Here is a 22,758-nt window from a genome sequence, read left to right on the forward strand (position 1 = left end):
AGCCAGAGAGGAGTTGTAAGCAGGGGTTCGGTGCATCCGGTCGGAGAAGCGGATCGGAGTCAGAAGTGGTGTTTGGCTAGGCCTTCCAGTCGAAGAGGCCATCTAGAGGCGGGCTAGAGACCGAAGCGAGCTCTCCGGTCGGAGAGGCAGGCCGGAGTCAGAAGCGGGCGCCGTTCCTCCTTGGCTAGGCCTTCCGGTCGGAGATTGGATCGCCCTTCTAGCCTGCCGTTTAGGCTCTTGGGCCGACCCTAGACCTACGCGTTAGTTCGTAGCGTTCGTTTGCTGGGCCGAACCTTTGCAGGGAAGCCGGTCCATGAGGGACCCTGGGTTTATGAACCCGACACTACCGCTTGCACTAGGCCCGCCCTTCTTTACTTAGCTTACTTATTGGATATTTAGATTAATTCTAGCTAGGAAATATATTTGAATGTTGCTACATATGAAGGCAACATGGTGACAGGACATGCAGGATAGGAAACCTTGGTCTCTATATTTTGTATAAGTTGACCGGATAATTTTTATTATGGTATTGTACCAATAGCCTATTATACTATGGAATTAACTATAGCCCGCGTATGTAGGCGCGGATAACTCTGCCCACTCACCTCCTTCCCCCCGCACGCGTCATCTTCTTTCTCCCGCACTTCCCCGCCACCTCCCCCCGCTCGGCTTCGGCGATGCTCCGCCGCCACCCTCCACCGCCGCCACACTACCATCAACCCTATGCTTTAGATTTGGCGGGAGCCCCCCTCCCCAGGCTCCGGTGGCACGCCGCCACCTCCGTCGCCACCCTCCACCGCCGCTACGCTAACCTCAACCCTATGCTTCGGATCTGGTGCGAGTGCCCCCGCCTCGACCCCCACCCAGGCTCTGGCGGCGTGCCACCTCCGCCACCCTCCACCGCCGCCACGCTAACCTCAACCCTATGCTTCGGATCTGGAGTGAGCGCCCCCGCCTCGACCCCCTCCCAGGCTCTGGCGGCGCACCGCCGCCTCTGCGTCCGCCTCACTAATCTCAGCATCTTCTTCTTCTCTGGTCATCGCCCCTGCCGCTGGCACCGCCCAACCGACCTCCCCCACCGCCCCACGGGCAGCACCCCCACCGTCCCGCCCTTCGTCGTCGTCTCAACCACCACCACCGCTGGTCTGGCCATCCTCCCTAGAAACTTCCTTCTAAGCTTGGAGAACATGGAAATCCCTGAAAAACCAAACCCTAACGTCGCGACCTTCTTCTCCGGCGGCGGTAGCAGGTGAGTTCCACCGTTCTTCCACTCAACCGCGCATCGAACGGCCCAAATCCCAAACACGGAGAACATCGGGCGAGAAGGTATGTGTGCCGCATGACACGAGTGTGCACGCTCGTAAAAGGCATTCCTGTTATACTATTTGCCTATTCCTACGTGTTATTCGTTTACATCTTAATAGCTAAGAGTTTATAGCGACATCACTGACCTAATATCCTGAATCCGCCTCTTCTTTTTAATAATAAATCCTATTCTATCTGTTCATATTCAAAAAATATTTAAATAAAACCAATAAATAGAAAAGAAAATTGGAAAAGAGAAGTGGAGGAAAAGTAGGGTTCCATTCCACGGCTTGTCGCCGCCAGGCTAGTCGCCCAAACCACGCAACCGATATATTCCCCAGCACCCCCAGTCCAGCCGTCCAACCGAGACACCGCGTGCAAACCAAGCAGAGCCCCAGTCGAAGCGAAGTCGTCGCCGGAGAAGGAGGAGGAAGAGCGCGGAGCAAGATGTCGTGGCAGGCGTACGTCGACGACCACCTGCTGTGCGAGATCGATGGCCAGCACCTCAGTGCCGCCGCCATCGTCGGCCACGACGGCAGCCCGTGGGCGCAGTCCGAGGGCTTCCCCCAGGTTATTCTTTCCCACCTCATATCTTCCCGCCCTACTTGCTTAGCCCTGTCCTGTGCTCCTGCGCTGATCTAGACCCGCGCGACTCCAGATCTGCCCCAGCCGCGCGGCCCGGCCGGATCGGAGCGAGGGGAGGTCCGGATCTCGGTCGCTGAGGCGAGATGCAGATCTAAAGCCCCTCCCCTCGCCGCCGTGGTTGCTGCTGCTGCGGTTCTCTGGGCGTTTGATGCGAGTATAGCTGACTTTAAGCTTAATGATCCGTGTACTGTGGATTTGCTAGTGGGGGATGGCCGGATCGGGCTGTTGGCGTCTGACGTGATCCGGTTGTTCGCTCGATTAGACTTACTTACCAGTCAGCAAGCCTAGAGCAATTTGATTTACATGTAAAATTAGAGTGGCTGCTAGAGGCACACCAAAGGCTGAGCTGTATGTGCTTATGCCTATATAGCGTCAGTTGTGTGATTGATCCAAATCACACAATTTTTAGTTTTTATTAAATGATGATTTTCTGATGCCCCTCCCTATGTGCGGTACTTATTAAAGCAAAAGTAGCTATCGGTTGGGATTTGGGAATTTGTATTTTGTGCCCCATGGTTGGTCACAGGCTCACAGCTTGTGGCCTGCATTGTTACATAGGCCAAATGCCTAGCCAAGGAAAATAAATCATGTAATTTGGAAATTGTCTGCCGTATTCAGTAGTATACAGGCTTTGACCTGGCCTTTTATTTCCCCATGGCATTGTTTTTTTTTAAAGAGTTCTGCCTCAGCTTTTAAGAAAACAGGTGATACAACCATCCGCTGGGGTTACCAGCAACGTTACAGACCAAAGCAACAGCATCGGTACTGAACCAAAAGAGAAACAAGCTACTGGACAAAACGATGGGCGCTAAGCCATTACAATTCAAAAACATCAGTAGGCATCGCAGCATTGGTCTTGAAGGTCTTTAGCCAGCTCATGAATGGCGTCGTTCACTTGCATAAAGCGCTTCCTCTCGCCTTCCTTAAGCATGATACTCCATTTCTGCATCAGGGAGAGCGCGACATAGATGACATCAGTTGGGGCTTTGGGAAAATGTTTCTCAATCGCCATCTTATTGCGAGTAGTCCACAAAGTCCAAGCAAACCCTGCAAAGAAAAAAAATCAGTAGATTGGCTGGCAAAGGCCCCTGCCTTGCAGCCAGGAACCGCTGAACTCCAGTAAATAGACAGGGCATCCATCCAAATGGAAAATCTCCCCAATAATACACCAGACCAATCTGGCAAGAGGACATTTGAACAAGATATGATCCACCGTTTCTAAGCAATTACACACACAGCAATCTCCAGAGCCCTACCATCATCCCCATGGCATTGTCGTATATGGAGTACTTAGATTGTGTGATGCTTTGTACATTTGTTTGTTGTTCTAGCAGAGATTTGAGTCTATGTTGCTATCCTTATGTAGGGTGTCATGGAGTGTCATCAATTGTTACATCCTTGTGTTCACAATATGATCCATCACCTTTTTCTCCTCGTTCTCTTATCCCTGTGTTCTCATGTTCATGTTTCGTGCTTCTTGTTGCAGTTAAAGCCTGAGGAGGTTGCTGGGATCATTAAGGACTTTGATGAACCTGGTACTCTAGCACCAACTGGTCTTTTCGTTGGAGGTACAAAGTACATGGTGATCCAAGGTGAACCTGGAGTTGTCATCCGAGGAAAGAAGGTACAGTGGGGAACAGATTGTCTGATATAAGAAATGCTTTGATGCCTTTTTCGTATGCTTATGTTAATTTTACTGAAAAACAAACTCAATTCGTATCTGTAGTACCTTATTCTTGTTATGATATCTAATATGGGTCAAGCTTGTATGGAATTATTAGGTAGGAGGAATACTGTATCAAAGATGCCTGGATACATGGTCATGATCACTTTGGGTTAATTAATATGCCTGCTGAACTCTGTTAGTTTATTGCATCTACAAGCTTTTGTAGCATGTATTTAAGATCACTCTACGAGGTGGGCAGTAATTTGTCCTGCAGGCTAAATTGCCTTGTGGTTTGTGTCTGTTGTCATTAAATCATGGCTGCATCCACCCATGAAACTATGAAAATTAACTTATAACATGGAACACCTGCTAGCAGCGAATCCTTAGACTGTCACTAGTGGATGTACAATCTACTCTGGAGTAGCATCTCTTAGTCATATAAGAAATGTTTTAACACTTTCCTCCCACATTTTTCAGTAAACATGTGAAAACACACTCTTGAAAATGCCTTTGATTTACCCTGCTGTTTCCACATTCGTTACAGGGCACTGGAGGCATTACTATCAAGAAAACTGGCATGGCCTTGATTATTGGTATCTATGATGAGCCAATGACTCCGGGGCAATGCAATTTGGTGGTGGAGAGGCTCGGCGATTACCTGGTCGAACAGGGCTTCTAAGTTTGTCATATGCTATATTTTGGTCATTGGGCACTTAAGTTTGCACCTCATTTGGTTCTGTAATCTGTGGGCCTGTGCATGGACATGGCGTATTGCATGCAGTGAATAATTTAGCTTGGGTTTGTTGGTTGGTGACAGTGTTGGGAACGGATTTGAATTGGGGTTTATGCTTGGCATCGCGTCATATCAAGCTCAGCTGCTGTTTCACTGAGTAATGTACATTTCCCTGGTCATGATAACGAGTGCATTTTACTGCTGTGCTTGGTCGCGTTGTTGAATTACCCCGTAGTTACTTTGTATTTCTCATGGTATCCTGTTTTCGGTATATATCAGTAGAAAACTGAAGGCGAAAAAAAATGCTGAATGGAGCGCATGATTTCCCCTGGTGAATTGGACGCGATTATAGAGGGAGAGGGAGAGGGAGAGGGAGAGACGGGGATACCACCGGTCCACCGCTGCCGCTGCCGCCGGCCAAGAGAGCGATTAATCCACAGAGACAATGCCAACTCGCGCCCACCAGTCAGCTTCGACGAAAGAAGAGGTTGCCCTCCCTTCAGTTGCGTGGCTCCGTGCGAAGGAGTGGCATGGTAGGCTTCAGAGTCTCCGAGTGAGCGAGCACCCCCAGTGGCCGTCCCCCGGCCCCCTACCCTTCTTCTCCGGCGTGCTCGCCGGCGACGAGGGTAGGCGGGCTGGTCCCCCTCTCCTAGAGTTTCCCATAGTGGAATAAAATGCCCGACATGGGTGTCCTGACGACTCTGCTCCTCACCTACATCTTCTGGAGGGTGGGCAAGCTTATTGTGGCCATGGCGGCCGGCGTGAGCTCCCTCCATAGCTATGAGGTGAGTACTTTAATAAAGCCCTCCTTTTCCCCTATGCTTCTTCCTTGCCTGCTCCATTGCTCTGTGGGTTGCATGGTGCTGCTCCCATCCAAATCGAGCCAAGGAAGTAGCATAGTTACCAAGAGCATCGTCAACACCGGCGACCTCGACCCGCTGTGTACCTGCGCCGGTGCCTGCTGCACTACTGGATCTGCTGGTTCTCCACCCGGAGTTCTGGCAGAAGCCACGGTCGCGGCCAAGGGGCATGGAGGCAGGGAGACCGGGGAGCCACCAAGGAAGGGCGAGGACGACCACATCGAGCTCGGCGGCGGTGCGCCACCCGTGTTGGCGCTGCTGCTCGTCATGGGGGCTCTCACGGGCGTCCTCCACACCGGTAATCGGCGACGGTGGCTGGGAGGAGGCCAGCGGGGCCTGCTACGAACCCAGCCATAGCGGGTGGCCTCGCAGGCCTCCACGATGGCGACGGCGGATTTTTTTATTTATTTTTAACACTTTTTTAAACTAATTTTAAATCAAACACTATTTTTTTTTCAAAACTAACACTTTTAGCCACGTCTATTGCCATGGCGCAGCGAAACGTCTGTGCGCGCCATGCAGGGTGGCGCGGCGGGTGGATGACGTGGCGACGACCGAAAATGCTCACCGGTGACGTGGCAGGGCTTGCCGCACCACCGATCTTAGCGCGGCAATGACGCGCCCTGATCGGTGGCGCGGCAGAGCCGAATAAAAGCGCCGCGGTCTAGTCCTGCCTGCCCGAGCACGCCCGCCTGCCCGCGCCCGCCCGCGCCTGGCCGCCGCACCCGCCCGCCCGCGCCTGCCGCCGGCAGGGCCTGCCCGCCCCTGAGCACGCCGTCCGCGCCACAAACGCCGGCACGCCACGGCCGCCGTCCGCCCGCTGCGCCCACCGCGCCCGCACGCCGGCGCGCCACCCCTTCCGGCCACGCACGGTGGCTGCCCGCCGAGGCCAGTGCCCGCGCCTCCCGGCCCGGTCTAGCGCGCCACCGCCGCGAGGACGAGCGCCGCTGCCGCGAGGTACTCCCCTTGTGTATTTGTTGATTGAATCGACATTGTTAATATAGTAAGTTAGTAAAATAAATAAAGTTAGTATAATTAGTAAAGTATAGTTAGTAAAGTTAGTTAGTTTAGTTAGTATAGGTAATATAGTAAGTTAGTATAGATAGTAAAGTTAGGTAGTTTAGTTAGTACAGTTAGTGAGTCTAGTTATACATTGTATTTAGTCTAATTAGTTGTTGTAGTTGGGCTTGTATAAATGTTAATATTAGATTAGTTAGTATAGTTATAGTTAGAAAATGTATTAATATTACTATGGACATTACGTACGACGATTTAGACGACTTGGTGAAGTTTCTTGAAATGCCTTTGCAGATGAATTGTTGTGTTAGGGTTTTTTTACGGAGAAAGTGTTAGGAGAGAAGATGGTATGTTTGAGGATATGGAAGAAGAATTGGAATGGTTTGATGAATCTTCTAGCTTCAACGACCTTTGTGTCCGTTTGAATATAAAGTTTGACGGTGATTTCACACTGAAGGGAAGGTTTGATACTGGGAAGACTAGGGCACACTATGTCCTCATGCCCTTGCGCGACTCTGCTCACTGGTCCCACTACACTAGGGTGCTCCAAGGTTCTAATATGCCCATGACTGAGGTGGTGGTGGAGAATGGGTACAGGATGCAGGGTGTCTATGACGGCCCGTCCATTTACGGTGTTGGAGGCAATGAACAAGAATTAGGGGTCGAAGGGGAAGCAACTCAGGGTAACATGGGTTTGGACAGTCTGTTGACGTAGAAGCAGTTTTATTCAACTGCAGTAGGCTGTATGAGCAATGACTTCGATGTGAATGAGTTCGAACGGGAAGAGGAGGAGCAAGAGGAGGAGGACAGGATCGATGATGTAGTTAGCAGCGATTTAGACAATTCTAATGATGACCAAGGAGGTACAGATGCTATGCCAACACCGGTTGATGCCATGCCAGTATCGGTTCATACTATGCCATTACCAGTACCAACTGAGGTTTTGCATGGTATCCAGGCTCAGGGTAGACTAGTCACAGATTTGGCAGCAGATGATACTCCCTATGATTCATGGGCCAGAATTAGCGAAGCGCAGCAGTATGTTCCACCACCACCTTACACAATGACTGAGCTTAAGCAACTAAGGTCGATGAACGTATCTTTCAGGGGCGTTCCGAACTATAGGGATGTCAGCATGACAGATATGGCAGTTTGTGACACCAGTCTCCAGATGTATAGGAAATCATTGTATGACCATGAGAAAGAAGCCCTTAGGAAGGGAATGATATTCAATACAATGTCAGAGATGAAGCTCTTCCTTCAGGACTATGTTGTGTATCACCATAGGCCGTACACCGTCACTCATTCGGACCAGGAGTTGAGGTACCATGTGATATGTAAAAACGGTTGTATGTGGAGGTTAAATGCACGAAAGAGACAGAGTGATGTCAAGTGGAGGATAAGTAAAGTTGTCGAACCCCACACTTGCCTAACAAATAGAGGGAAGGAAAATCATCAGGAGCTCATTGCACGTTACCTTGTCCATCGTATATTGGGGCTCGTTGATGACAATAACGACATTTCGGTGTCTTCTTTATAACAGTCCATATCTGGATTCGTTAAGTACGATGTGAAGTACGGAAAGGCTTGGCATGCTAAGCAAATTGCCCTGGCGATTCGATGGGGTAGTTGGGAGGAAGCGTACAACAGGGTGCCCCATATCTTATGTGCAATGCATTACTACAACCATGGCTTGAAATGGTTTGTGGACACTGGAGGGATGTGTTTTCGGGACCCGTTGAGGCATGTCCTCTATCGTGTGTTCTAGTCATTCGTGCAAACGGAACATGCATTCCAGTTTTGTCGGTCAGTCGTACTTGTTGATGGCACTTTCCTGACAGGAAAGTACAGGGCACCTTGATGATGGTTGTTGCTGTTGATCCTGAGGACCAGATAGTACCCATGGCTTTTGCTTTGGCAGAGGGAGAGAACAATGAATCGTGGTCATGGTTCATGCGGCTTCTACATGTACAAGTGCTTGGCCCATCTCGCACTATATGTTTGATCTCGGACCGTCACCTAGGGCTTCTTAATGCTGCAGTTGAGCATATAGATGGGTTCCTGCCTCTAGTGCATAGATGGTGCATGAGACACTTTGTCGCTAATTTCTGGCGGTGTTAGAGGAAGCAGGAGGTATGTGACAAGGTAAAAGCTCTATGTTGTGTACGTACAGAGCACCAGTTCAAGGAGACAAAGAGAGAACTAGACAAGATGGTAAATAAAGCGGAAAAGGCCTGGTTAGAGGCACAGATGGAACAGAAGGCTCAGTGGGCGTTAGCATATGACGAGGGGGGTTTCAGGTATGGCATCATGACCACTAACTTCTCGAAGTCCTTCAACCATGTATTCACCGGAGTTCGATCGTTGCCTGTGTCTGAAATTGTTGAGTTCTCCTTTCATAAGTGCAACGAATATTTTGTTAAGAGGTGGGAACTTGCGCAGAGGAATATAGCTGAGCAGGGGTGTTTTGGAAAGGCCAGAGCTAAACATTTGAAGGAGGCCAAGGAATTGGCCAAGCAGCACACCGCTGAGCCGTATGGACCCCGCCTCCATATCTTTAGTGTACGGGGCAAGGGTGGCACAAGTTTGGGCGGCAAACGTTATGGTGGACGAAACTACCGAGTTGATTTTGAAAAGGTAAAGTGCAGTTGCAACATCCCTCAGATCATGCATGCCCTTTGCTCTCATATGATCACGGCCTGCAGGGTTCATGGGTACAACTATGAGGATCTGCCATATATGTCACCCTTGTATCTCTGTTCGAACACCGTTAGTATTTGGGAGATGCACTTCGAGCCATACCTTGACCCGACACAGTGGCCACCTTATAATGACTATGACTATGTGTCGTATCTGGATCTAATGAAGGTAGGGAAGGGTAGGAGGAAGAAGAAGCGACTCAAGGGGGACATGGACGCTATGAGAGGGTACGGCGAAGACATGTACGGAGGGGGAGACTTCAACGAGACCCATGGCAGGAATCTTTGCTCCGTTTGCAAAGAATCTGGTCACAAGGCTAGCAGGCATAGAAGACGAGGGCAGCTGGTGCTTTCATATTGTGTTCGTATTGCATAACAAGTAGTTCAAATTTTGCAATGGTACATAATGTTAATTTGAATATTGTTAATTTGAATACTCTAATCCTTTGTTTATCAATTTATAACAGGATGGCCCCTCCCACGCCGCACCAGATGTACCCCCTTCTTGAGGTGGAGTACGACGACGAGGTTTCCAAGAGGCGTCCGAGGGATCCTTATGTCGAACTTATGTCGAACGAATAATGTCGTCCAAAACTTGCAGACTCATGAACCAATGAAAATGTTATGTGGCAACTTATCAAATTGCACATGGACTCCATTTATTTGCTTCATATTCATTTCAACTTGCGCACGGTCGTGGCAGCACTTGTAGTTGTTTACAGCACCAATAGTAGCTCCTGTTCAGTTGCAATTGAGGCTGGTCAGCTTCTGTATCTAGGTCCTACCGCGCCGTGGGGCTTGGCGCGTCAGTGCCGCGCCGTGGTCTATGGCGTGGCAGAACCTGGACATAGACAGAACCTGGGCTTAGGGTTGGCGCGTCGATTTTGTTCGTTTCAGAAATTCTCAACACATTCGTTATTATTAAAAAACTTGGAGAGCGACAAACGGATAGGTCGGAGGGTGACAAACGGATGGGATCACTTAAGATCGACCATTGGTAATCCGAGTACATGATACATGGGTATAATACATCAATAGTTCAAATGGAAAACAAGACAACACAATGAAAGTTCTGATACACGGTGCAATTCAAAACCCCTCAGTCAGAAACATACTGAGTAAGCAACTCATTGTCCGAGTACCAATCCTCTACCACAACCCTGTTGCTGTGGTTAGGGTCATCTGCATTGCCCTGGTTTGCCTTTCGCCTGTAGTAAGCGATCTCCGCTTCATCTGCGGCCTCTGCGGCCTGAGTGAAGAGCGCGTCGTCATCCTCCTCCGCCTGCAAGCCCGCCTCTGCTAGAGCGATGAGCTCGCTCAGTCTGCCAGTGTTGTCCTCAGCCTCCTCTACCTGCAAGCCCACCTCTGCTAGAGCGATGAGCTCACTCAGTCTACCAGTGTCGTCCTCCGGTTCCTCCGCTTGCAAGCCCGCCTCTGCTAGAGCGATGAGCTCGCTCAGTCTACCAGTGTCGTCCTCTGGTTCCTCCGCCTGCAAGCTCGCCTCTTCTAGAGCAATGAGCTCGCTCAGTCTGGCAGTGTCATCCTCATCCTCGTCCACCTCATCAGACAACACAATCAGTGATTCAATGGTGTGACCAGCTTACGTTCTATGCTCATCTAACTTCTTTTCCTCATACCTTGCATGAGACACCTGTGTAGCATGTTCCTCGCTGCATCCTATCCCTTCATGAATATAATGCAATCATTTAGCAACGTGATTATATTACATTTAAAATCAGGCAACGAAAAAAGGCTTTCAAGCACTCTGTGGGGGATATACCCCCGGGTACCACAAGATGGTACATAGGCCGCACCATCCGAGGTGGCCCGGCCCGTAAGATCAAGGCGTGCACATCAAGATTACAAGTTGTACTAGATATTGTAATAGTACCAAATTGGATACTTTACTTGTAACCTTGTCTCTTCGGAGTATATAAGGAGAGACAAGGGTCCCCTAGAGGACGGGTTAATCTGTATACATCTCAATACAATACACCAAAGACATAGGACGTAGGGTATTACGTCGACCAGATGGCCTGAATCTGTCTAAATCGCTGTCTCTACGCCTTATGTCACCATCTGGTTCCTGATTACATGCACCGTCTACCGACAATCTACCACCACGGGCACCCCCCTCGGTGGACTGCCGACCATATTTCATCGACAGTGGCGCGCCAGGTAGGGGGTGTGTGTGCTGATCTATGGCAAACCAGATGGGATCTCAAGATCGACGCCGCTCGTGGCAACCTGACTTCCTGCGGCGACGTGCTTCAACAGCCTAACAGGCTCGATATCCCTCAGCTCGAGCGCTCCATCTACAATGGCGATGGACAACACCTCAGCTCTCTAGATCCAATCACGGGACAACAAACTACATGATGGCGTGACTCTCATCCTCCTTCGATCGGTCCCACTTGGCTTTGACGAACACACCGAGCTGCATCCGCACGGGAATACAGGAATCCTACTCCGACCGGACATGCATAGGAGTCCTGCTCCAGTTCGATACGTGCATAATGATTGGTGATAACTATCGGGCCCGGCTGCCTAAAAAATAATCCCAGTCAAGCATGCGTCTAGTCTACTCTACGGCACCATGAAGATTCGGCCAGAGCAGCGTTCCGTCATGAGCAAACAAGAAGAATGTACGGGGGCCATGCAAGATATTTAACCAAGGCAAAATTTGCATGTCCGTGCATGCATGACATGTTGTACGCCCGAATTTAGCCCAAGTGCCCAGACGACGAGATCTCATCGGTCAGCAAGCAAATCAACAAGGATCGCCATGTATGCACGCAGGAGGAAGACCTCGGACTGCGCCTCGCCTTGTCAGACACGGGCTTCGCCTCCCTACGCTGGGTAACTCTGTCAGGCTCCGACTACGCTTGTCCGACTACAACTCCGACCTTTAGCGCCAACTCCGATTCCGATAGGCATGCGAGCCGTTCAGCGAGCCGCGTCGAGCCGCTGAGAAAGCTACATCGAGCCAAGCGAGCCACGTCGAGCCACAAGCAAGCCATATGGACCACGTCCATCTACTCGGCCACGACTCCAAATAGGCAAGCAAGGGCACGTCCGAGTCCTAAGACAAGCAAATAAAGAAAGAGATATATACATACATCTACCAAGTGCCATGCAAGCCGATTACCAAAAAGTCATGCAAGCTAAATATTGAAGACCATGCAAGGACAAAAATTCATACGTATGCATGTACGTGAGCCGTACATTACGTACAGATTTGTTGCTGCCCTTCCACGTCTCCAACATGAGTTCGACTTCGTCCGAGCCCATCAAGTCATTCAAACTTATCATGCTATCAAGAAAGGTGGAACCGAGCCGAAGCAAGCTGCTCAAGTCATCACGCAAGTCATGAAAAGCTGCTAGCAAGCCACGTTGAGCTATCAAGCGAGCCGCTGAGCGAGCCGCATTGGACCACGTCGACCACATCCCGAGCGGCTCCACTGAGCTCCGACCACGTTGACCACATCTCGAGCTCCGACCACCAGACCACGACGACCACGTCCAGAGCGGCTCCATCGAGCTCCGACCACCAGACCACCAGACCATGTCGCAAATGATGATCGCCGCGAAGAACGGTGCTACGAAAACCGCGACCATCGTCGTGACGACAAGTCAGAAAGCTCGAGGACCGGACAACTTCATCGCCATCGACCAGATTTCTATCAAAGATAAGTAAACTTCTAATATTTATATTTAACACAACGTCCTCGTCATGATTATTCTTCAAATAACGTTTGTCCATGTATACCATCTTAAATATAACATACATCTATACTTAATGCAAATCCTCGACCAGTCATGTTGACGCTCGATGCCTCCAGAGACGGCCCTGTCTCCGGCTCCTCCCTACACGTGCATGAGCGTCTGCCCTCTGCGTTATGGGTGGTCGGCAGTGGTTCCTTAGCGACGCTTTGTTCTTCCTACACGTGCACGGGCTCCACGCCCCGCGTTATGGTTCATGGGCTAGCTAGGACTGGAGACTCAGCTATATACTAACTGGTCGGGTGGTTTATATTAAGTATAAACACAAACTTCATATTAACACTGATGTTCACAAAGCACCAACTATTTTATCACATCATGCTCATTTGCAAATGACTGCTGATCGTATTTTCTTCACCGCTGATTTTTTTCTCCATAATTTATTATTTTGTATATCATGTACTACCATTCTGCATATTTATCTACAGGAATTTCGAGCTATGCTCGGGGACTTTGTCGCTCGCCTCTCGACCTACGCTCGGGGACTGCCTCGATCACTCTCCGACCACGGCTCAGGGACTTCGTCGCTCGCCTCTCGACCTACGCTCGGGGACTGCCTCGATCACTCTCCGACCACGGCTCGGGGACTTCGTCGCTCGCTCCTCGACCTGTGCTCGGGGACTGCCTCGATCACTCTCCGACCACGGCTCGGGGACTTCGTCGCTCGCTCCTCGACCTGTGCTCAGGGACTGCCTCGATCACTCTCTGACCATGGCTCGGGGACTTCGTCGCTCGCTCCTCGACCTGTGCTCGGGGACTGCCTCGATCACTCTTCGACCACGGCTCGGGGACTTCGTCGGTCGCTCCTCGACCTGTGCTTGGGGACTGCCTCGATCACTCTCCGACCACGGCTCGGGGACTTCGTCGCTCGCTCCTTGACCTGTGCTCGGGGACTACCTCGACCACTCTCCGACCACGGCTCGGGGACTTCGTCGCTCGCTCGTCGACCTATGCTCAAGGACTGCCTCGACCACTCTCGACCATGGCTCAGGGACTTTGCGTCTCGACTACATGTGACTGGCAACTCGCATACAATTGGGATATTTTTTCTTACTTGGACCTTGCTACAAGGCTCATACCTCGCCTTCCAGCAAGCTCGGGGACTACATCGGTATGATGCACCTGCCGGTGCATCTCGTATCACCTGTACGACGATTGGATTCTCAACTTAACTAGGAATTCTTTTTAGACCCTGGCACCACGTGCCTACGTCACCTACTACCAGGCTCGGGGACTAAGTGGGCACACTTCACCTTGCGGTGAATGTGTTTGTTTTTCGACCTCTACGCCTCTGATGATCAAGGACGCTACGCTTCATGACACACTTACATTTCTTTTCAGAAATACAAGTGGGCACACTTCCTAGGACGGAAATCTTTTTCTTTCTTCTTAAGAGCACCATACATTCTTCGGACAACCTCCTTCTCCGGCGACAACGGTGGTCGAAGATGTCAAGAACTCAAGCCTCACTGTTCGGAGAAGGTTGAAACGGCGTGTTGCATCAGAATACATGGCGCTCGGAGACTAGCTGTGGGAGATATACCCCCGGGTACCACAAGATGGTACATGGGCCGCACCATCCGAGGTGGCCCGGCCCGTAAGATCAAGGCGTGCACATCAAGATTACAAGTTGTACTAGATATTGTAATAGTACCAAATTGGATACTTTACTTGTAACCTTGTCTCTTCGGAGTATATAAGGAGAGACAAGGGTCCCCTAGAGGACGGGTTAATCTGTATACATCTCAATACAATACACCAAAGACATAGGACGTAGGGTATTACGTCGACCAGACGGCCTGAACCTGTCTAAATCGCTGTCTCTACGCCTTGTGTCACCATCTGGTTCCTGATTACACGCACCGTCTACCGACAATCTACCACCATGGGCACCCCCCTCGGTGGACTACCGACCATATTTCGTCGACACACTCACTGGCACATAATACAACAACATGCTCATTCAAGACCTGTATTTGTACTCTTGTCTCCTCCCTTGCCTCCTTCCTTGCCCTCTCCTCCTCTAACGTCATTCGTCTCTCCAATCCCCATTTGTCAAGCCCAACATCGACCGGGTTACAAATACCGCGCTATCTAGCAAACTCACGCATCATATCTTTGTGATGTTTAACGAATAGGTTGATATAGTCAGGTCCATATCCCCTCTTCCGTGTAATTACTTGCTTCCCCTTCAGTTCATCCGAGAACTTAGCTTGACCATCATAACATTCCCACCTGCATTTCCTAGTGCTCTATTCAAACGAAAAATTATATCATATATGTCTTAGCAAAAGAAACAAAATATGATTTCATGTTTATCACAAAAATAACCAACCTCATCATAGTCAACCATATGGCTGCAATAATGGCATATTCCAAGCTCCGAAGGGACTAGACCGTAGTTGGATTTAGCACCACATTCGCACTTGACTGAAGGTGCTTTGTAAATTAACCTTTCTTTCTTCTTTTGCTTTGCCTTTGGCGGTTCTTCTAGCCATTGGTTCTTAGGACCATACAATCACTCCTTGAAACGATACTTCGCCATTGAAAACACCTAAATAAGGTGACATTAGTACATGAACACATATAGCTCAACATCTCAACACATACACTCTGCACTTACTTCATGCTTGTTTGGACACACAAACTCCAACATATTCTTAGGGTTTATCACAGCTCGATCTTTGTAATCACACAGAGGAGGTTCCTCGAGTCGTCTAACTGTGGCTAAGTGCTTCTCCTTAGCTGCCATTGGAGGGGGGGGTTAGGGGGAGGTGGAACCCACCGCTCGAAGTGCTCTCATGGATGTCGCCCTCTCCACCAATCGTCGAAAAGGAGGTACCTGGGGTCAAACTTGTCTGCACCATCGATCCACTGAAAGAAAAAACACCTCTCATGGGCCTACACAACAAAATTCTAACAAAATATTAGTAACCTAGTAATACAAATAAAGAAAAAAAACATACGGAAACAATTACTTACATTAAAACGACTACAAGTGTAGAAGCAACGAGCCGCTGTGTCCGGATGTCTCGATTGAAACACGTCGGTCGGACGACCACAATCACAGTTAAGGACAGGGAGGTTAGGAGAGACGGGGGCATCTTTGCTAGACTCGTCGGGGTACAACTCTCTAGGACGACCCCATTTTCGATACAACTGCTCCTGAAACATGTCTCCCATCTAATAAAACGGTTCAAATTAAACATCAGTCGAAACAACACAAATTAATAAAAAATATAATCATTGGTATTGCAACTCAAATAATATAACAAACACTTATAGCAACAAAAATATACATGGTAAACATACTTCTAACTAAATAATTAGTTAAGGCGGGCGGGCAGGCACGAAGGCGGGCGAGCGGGCGTGGCGGCCGCGTGCGGGTAGGCAGGCAGGCGCAGGCGTGCGTGCGGGCAGGCGAGCGGGCGCGGGCGTGCGTGCGCGTAGGCGGCTAGGTAGGCGAGCGTCGGCAGGCGCGTGCGGCTAGGCAGACAGAGGGAGGACGGCTCGCAGGCGATATATATACCGAGAGTGACGCGCCGTGAGGGATGGCGCGGCGGTGCCACGCCAAGATCTGTGGCTCAGCAAGCCCTGCCACGTCACCGGTTAGCATTTCCGGTCGTCGCCACGTCATCCACCCCGCCGCACCACCATGCATGGCGCGGCACAGGCATTTTGCCACGCCATGGCAATAGGCGCGGCCAAAAGTGTTAGTTTTGAAAAAAAACAGTGTTATATTTAAAATTAGTTTACAAAAAGTGTTAAAAATAAAAAAATCACGACAACGAAGGGGCGACGCTTTTCCACCAAGGATTCACCGGGGGCGGTCGGTAAAGTTGAAAACGGACGGGATAATCCCGTCCCCTCCGCAACCATATACCATTTTTTCCCGTCCGTTTTTGTTTTTTCCGTGATAAACAAAAACGGGACAAAAAACGGGATGGAGTGAACCGGGAGTGGGACCGAAAACGGTGAAGCGTTTGTCCGTCCGTATTTGCGGTATCCCGTCTTTCTTCAATCCGGGATAAGCCCAGCTACGGACTTGGCCTTCCTTCTGGCAGCCCAGTATGTTCCGTAAGCCTAGTAGCAGGTCTCCGGGGGCCTGTTCGGTGACTGGCTGTGCTAGCTTGTTGGCTTTACGTGCATGGCCCAGTATGTTACTGTCGGTGCAAAATGTGTCCAACTAGTAAATATTTGTAGTTTTGCCGTGCGTTGTGATCGGATGTGACCTAGCACACAATGACACCGGATTTATACTAGTTCAGGCAACGTGCCCTACATTCAGTTTTAGTCGGTCGGTGACTTTATTCCTGAACCCAGGTGCTCGAAGTTTGCTGTGGAGTTGCAAACGAGTGAAGAATGAGAAGGGGGGTGTTAGAGGCCCGGTCGGAATCTGAACCGAGTGTCCGAGAGTGACGGATGCTCAAACATGCGCTAAGTATCAGAGCGTATGCTCTGTGTATCCTAGCTTATCAGTTGTTGAGAGCGTGTAGACTGTGTAGCTATCGGGCTCTAGAGCTGGAGCTGTCGAGTCCTCGGGTCATCCAGTCTTAGGAGGGGCTTTTAGGAGAGAGCTCATCCCCTTTTATAGTTGAAGGGGATGGCCTTACAAGTCAGAGAAAGAGAGAGATAGTGTATACGTGCGCTGCCTAGTCTCATTGCCCACACCATCGGGTATAGGATGACCGTCAGCGCCCATAATACTATTTATGTTCAGACATATCTGGCAGACTACCATGTTCGTCTGGTACGGCAAACGCCAGTGCCCATAATACTGTTTATGCTCTGACGCGTCTGGCAGGCTCTACCGTATTCGCCTGACATGCCCTGATGACACTGTCCTACAGGTGCGCAGGGCATGGCAGGGTATGGTCCTCGGTATTGTGGTTGATTTGAGCGCCTTACCTTATATGCTCCGCCTGCTCCCCAGGCCCACATCGAGCAAACGTCCCCAGTCAGTCGTTCCCAGTTGGCCCTAACCGTGTCGGTCGAGAAAGAGCAACGAGAAGAGGTTCGGCGTATCCTCGGTCAGAGAAAGGGGGTCAGAGTCGGACTGTGGTCCCACCTCGGTCAAGCCTTTCGATCAAGGACCGGATCATTGTCTTGGCCTGTCATTATACATCTAGGCCGGTCTAGGCGCATGCTATCGCTGCACCGTCTGCTAGGCTGGGTTTTGCAGGGAAACGGGTTCATTGGGGACCCCGGGTTTATGAACCTGACAGGAGCCCCCGAGCCCCTTTGGGACTTCTGTGAAGTAGTGAAGGGGTTGTCCACACGTTTCGCGTGATATTGTAAAAGCCAGGGGCTTGTGTTTTTAGCTTGATGAAAGCTTGTATTTGCTTTGTAATTCCTGTACCCATTGTGCCATGGAGGCGGGCTGTTTATTGGAACTTCGGTGTTTTCCCCTCAGTTTGTTGTACTGCGTAGGTGTTGGTGTTTCGAGTTACCAACTAGTAAATTTCTAGTATTACACGTCTGACTCGGATGGTGTGCTTAGAGGACACGAGGTTTATACTGATTCGGGCAGAAAGTCCCTACGTCCAGTTTGTCGCTGCTGCTCGTGTTACTAGCACTGTAAGTTTATAGTAGAGATTACAAACGAGCGAGAGAGGGACATGTCCCAAGTCTCTGATGTGCGAGTGCTCCTAAGGCATGTTAGGGCGTATGTTTTGATGTCTATAGCCATGTAGAGTGCCATCCCCTCTCCTAGGGCGTCCTACTTCCCCTTTTATAGACGAAGGGGAAGAGCAAGTTACATAGAGAGAAACAGGGAGAAGAGCCAAGGAGAGGAAGGCTTCCAGGACCGTCGAACCTTTCTTCTCCTTTATGTAGGTCTCACTGACACTATAGATGATGACAGGGATGGCTCCACACCGGGCGCATGTTCACCGCTGATGCCACGCCCTAGCATTGTCAGCGGGTCGTGACTTCCCATTCTGTCTCGGCGGGCGACGCGGTGAACCAGCGTGTTGGTCAACGGCCATACAGGGAGTAGGCAGCATAGTGACCACGTATCCGTCACTATTGGTGATGTGAGTTCCCTAGAGTGACATGTCGCGGGCATGGGTCATGTTGAGATGTGCCCGCTCCCTGCACGATGCCAGAAGTTTGATCTTGGGTTGTACTTTCTGGCCTATAGTGGTTGGCGGCAGTACAGGCTTCCGTCAGGAGCCGCGCCTGAGGGGTCAGGCGAGATGGATCCCCTGACCCAGAGGCCGGACGAGGCAGAGCCTCCGACCCAGAGGTCGGGCGAGGCAGAGCCAGCGCACCTAGGGTCAGTTGGAGCTATAGTCGCGCTCTGGACTGCTCGGATGAATCAATGTTGATGACCATTAGCTCCTCCTCTTCGGATACCCTAGTATTGGTCCCCGACATTAGGGTAACCGAGTAGGATTTAGGCGCCCAGCCTCCATGTGGAGGACTAGCAAAGGCCGTGGAAGCGCGCAGAGTGGATATGGCGCCTAGCCTCCGTGTGGAGGATTGGCAAAGGCCGCGGAGGCGCATCGGAGGCAGGGGTGGAGCTAGAGCTAATTCGAGGGGGTGCGCTTTGTGACAGAACTACCTAATTTATACAAGATCAAGTAGGGTTGTCCCCGCTAACACGTTGACACGCGTATACTTTCACTTATATAAACCCGGTAGTCCGCCGAGTGTCACGAAAGACCTCGGTAAATCAACATCACAACCAAGATCGTGTGATTAAGCAAATACACATCACATACATAGAGTTACAGCGGAAATAATATTACAAATAGGTTCGCAAATAATAGTACAAGTTTGAGTTTTAAAACCAATTAAGGGAAAACAACATAGCTTTCGTTGATTTTATTAATATAAGTTCTAAATACATTGCTAGCATAAGTGACATCATCTGATAAAAGCATATATATGAGAAATAAATATAGAGTCACCGAGCCCACCGGTGGTTAGCCACCATCTTCAGCAGGCCAAGAACTTCACCTGCAACATGGTGGGATAAACCCTGAGTACTTGAATGTACTCAGCTAGACTTACCCGTCATAAACCAGAAATAAAATGACTCCAAGGATCATGCAAGGCTTTATAAGTGGAGCTAGCTTGACAAAATTTTGCATAAAAAGCCACTAATTCAGCTATACATTTTATAATTTGGTCATCAAGTTAATTATATCTATTCATCTCTAGATTAGCAACTAACATGTGCCAAACATGTGGTATAGCCTTTAGTAGCATAACAATAGTAACCATAGCCGGTGTAATAATTCCATGTTTATCATAACCATCATATTTCATAATCCAGTTACTACGATGTTGGGACTAGCCAAGTTTCTCACTGTCCAGGAGAGACGGCGATTCGAATCAATTTCAACCAACCGGGAATTTATTTCTAACACAAACCCAGACATACCTGCGTCAAGGTAGTCTTAGGTCACCTTTGGTACAACTCAGGTCCATATTTCACGGTTCGTCCAGCGCCACACAATCAGGGGCAACCAGCTGCCAGGACGATCAGGACTACCCTGCCCTTGGGCTCACGTCTGGCTTCTCGCACATCTTTACTACCATCCAGAGTGCGCACTTTTATAGAACGGGGCCCGGCCTGAGTTGAGCTACTCGGCTTCGCGGTCAGAACGAGTTATCCGGCCAGCTAAGTGAGAGGCATGCGTTCAATTTTGTCAAAAGCGCCAACAACGGTACGGTCCTTAATCGGCACAGACGGAATCACATGAGTCATCCTACACATAGACTCCGCCCGGCCTCCATTTACATTACCCCATGGTTCTTTTCCACGATAGCAAATATAGCCAACCGTGCTTCAGTATCCACCTATATCTCGCAGGTGACAGAAAATCACCCGACTTCTACCGGTGTAAGCATAGCTAATCATATATTCGATCCTGGACCTACACAGGGTTAAAGATATATTGCTGGACAAGAAAATTATATGCATCAAGTGGTTCCAATCAACTCTTATAACCTAATGCATCAAACATAAATGACTCAAGTAATATTTTATAAAACATAGGAGACTTAGAATGTTCTGGGGCTTGCCTAGAATCCAACACTAGGTTAGTATTTGTTAGACGACACTCGCTTGGCGAGTATCTCTCATCCTAGCACTTGTCCAGTCCTTCCATCTTCGGGAAGGTCCACCATACACCGTCTTCGGGTCCGGCTCCAACATCACGTCCTTCACGTGGTTCATCTAGCGTACCTAGATGAGATGCAAGATGTAAGTGTATAAATATGAAAAATGGTAATATGAGATGCGTCACAAATAGCATTCAGGGCAACATAAGATCATGCAAGACATAGGCACCTATAGTTATTTAACTAAACATCACACAACCTATTATAGAGGGATAGCAAGCATATTAGGCATGGCACACAAGTGAACTTAAGTTCAGATATTGCACACATGCATCGATCAAGAACTAACCAATATGTTTAGCCAAAACAGAGCAAGCTAAAGCAATCACCTAGCACATGTATAGAAATCTGGACAGCATCACAACAGTCACTTGTTTTATCCATAACTGAAGATCTAGACATCCAAAGAAGGTGATCCTAGACTTTCTGAAAAACTAATGAAATTGCCTACAACATTGTTATTATTACCAAAAGCTTATTCCAAAGCTAACCAGGTCAAACATGCCAATGTTTCAGATCTGCACAGAACTAGGACAGAAAAGTAGTAGTAATTTCAACAATGCATAACTGGAGTTATGGACATCAAACACGCATGAACCTTAACTTTATAGAAAACTTATTAAATTATCTAAAACATATTTATTATCATCACAAGGTGATTACACAATTAACAAGGTCAATCAAGCACAATTGAGCACCTTTGTTCAGACTTGGACAGATTCTGCCATGCAACTTCACAAGCTTATAACTGGAGCTCTACAACACCAAAAGGGGTGATGTAGGATAATTTGGAAAGCTTAAGGAAAGCACTATAACTCTTATATTATCACCAATACATGATTTCATACTTAACTCGCTTGGCGTATGAAAACCCCCTCCTCACTCCTTTCGCATGAAAATGACCGAAGTGGTGAAGTCGCTCATACTTGTCGTCTCAGGGCTTCGCCAATGTAGGTTAACAAGTTTGTTGGCCTCGGCCAAATACAGCGGTACTCGTAAGTAAAAGAATGTAGAGCTCTCAAAACTCACAACGGAGGCAGCTCGTATGGTCTGACGCAAGCGGACAACTTTATCTCCTTCCCTAGCGTAAATATTCAGCTTTATTTCCTGGGACCAATCAAGGCAGCTCTCTTCTCTCGCTGCAATGCGCGCTGCAGAAGATGCTTCATCTTTTTTTCTCTCCAGATGGAGGTATCGACTCCTCTACAAGAGGCTCTGTCATACTGCGAAACTACTACTCAAGATGATATAGACTACATAAGCAGACGTGGATCTTGAGGCAGCCGTTCACGGGTGATCCGTTGGGGAAGCCCCTACCTTCTCGCTCAGCTCTTCTAGCCTCACCTTCCCACCAACATTACCACGGTAAATTCGAGAATTGCTGCTGACCATTGCTCAATTGCTCTCGTCATAGCTCCACTGCCTCCCCAGCATCACCATCGAATTGATCTCGTCGAAGACCATCCAGTGTTAAGAGCCTTACGGTCCAATTTCCGCGCTGATCTCCTCCGTTCTAAAAAAAAAGAATATCGTTAATATCGTTTTTTGCTGTGAATCTACATGGTTCGTATAAAAAATGACACTTCTTTCGTGACTGAATGAGTATAGAAATATCAGCGAGGACTCCTCGGTACTCGTCCAGCAAAAGGCAAAATTTGGCGCAAACCGGCATCTGCCCGGGTTCGGCGGCCGCCGGAATGTGCCGACATCGCACGGACAAAATTGACAATCTCACGACATGAAATATCAGTAATTTTCTATTTACTAGTGGACGCGGGGGCGGAGCACGTCCGCGATCCGCAAGCCCCCACTCCGCTGTCCAGCTGCCCTCCTTCGGCTGGCGCTCTGCTTTGTGCTTTGACCGCCGCTTCATCCGTCGTCTCATTCTCCTCGTCCCCAACCTTCCCCCGAATCCCC

At 49.3% G+C, this 22,758-nt stretch overlaps 1 protein-coding gene and 2 long non-coding RNA genes across 3 annotated transcripts; 2 read left to right on the plus strand and 1 right to left on the minus strand.

Annotated features, from left to right (window-relative positions):
• The first annotated feature begins 1,640 nt into the window (after positions 1–1,640).
• Positions 1,641–4,551, plus strand: LOC136520198 (profilin-4). The gene is made up of 3 exons (XM_066513648.1): positions 1,641–1,875; positions 3,437–3,574; positions 4,161–4,551. Exons 1-3 carry the CDS (start codon positions 1,753–1,755, stop codon positions 4,293–4,295), a joined length of 396 nt encoding a protein of 131 aa, XP_066369745.1. The 5' UTR covers positions 1,641–1,752; the 3' UTR covers positions 4,296–4,551.
• Positions 2,611–4,831, minus strand: LOC136520200 (uncharacterized). The gene is made up of 2 exons (XR_010775185.1): positions 4,738–4,831; positions 2,611–2,997 (listed from the first exon to the last, which is right to left on the minus strand). It is a non-coding gene; the product is annotated as an uncharacterized lncRNA (long non-coding RNA).
• On the plus strand, positions 4,787–9,567 carry LOC136520199 (uncharacterized). Its single transcript, XR_010775184.1, has 2 exons — positions 4,787–5,134; positions 9,393–9,567. It is a non-coding gene; the product is annotated as an uncharacterized lncRNA (long non-coding RNA).
• Positions 9,568–22,758: the final 13,191 nt, after the last annotated feature.

Source organism: Miscanthus floridulus, chromosome 18 (assembly GCF_019320115.1).
Source record: "Miscanthus floridulus cultivar M001 chromosome 18, ASM1932011v1, whole genome shotgun sequence".
In the NCBI taxonomy this organism is placed as follows: Eukaryota; Viridiplantae; Streptophyta; class Magnoliopsida; order Poales; family Poaceae; genus Miscanthus; species Miscanthus floridulus.

What these genes read in the sequence shown, in the direction of transcription:
- LOC136520198 (XM_066513648.1), top strand. Translation starts at nt 1,753, where the DNA reads ATGTCGTGGCAGGCGTACGTCGACGACCACCTGCTGTGCGAGATCGAT. An exon ending in AGTCCGAGGGCTTCCCCCAG is followed by an intron (nt 1,876 to 3,436) that starts GTTATTCTTTCC and finishes TTCTTGTTGCAG; the next exon opens with TTAAAGCCTGAGGAGGTTGC. An exon ending in TTGTCATCCGAGGAAAGAAG is followed by an intron (nt 3,575 to 4,160) that starts GTACAGTGGGGA and finishes CATTCGTTACAG; the next exon opens with GGCACTGGAGGCATTACTAT.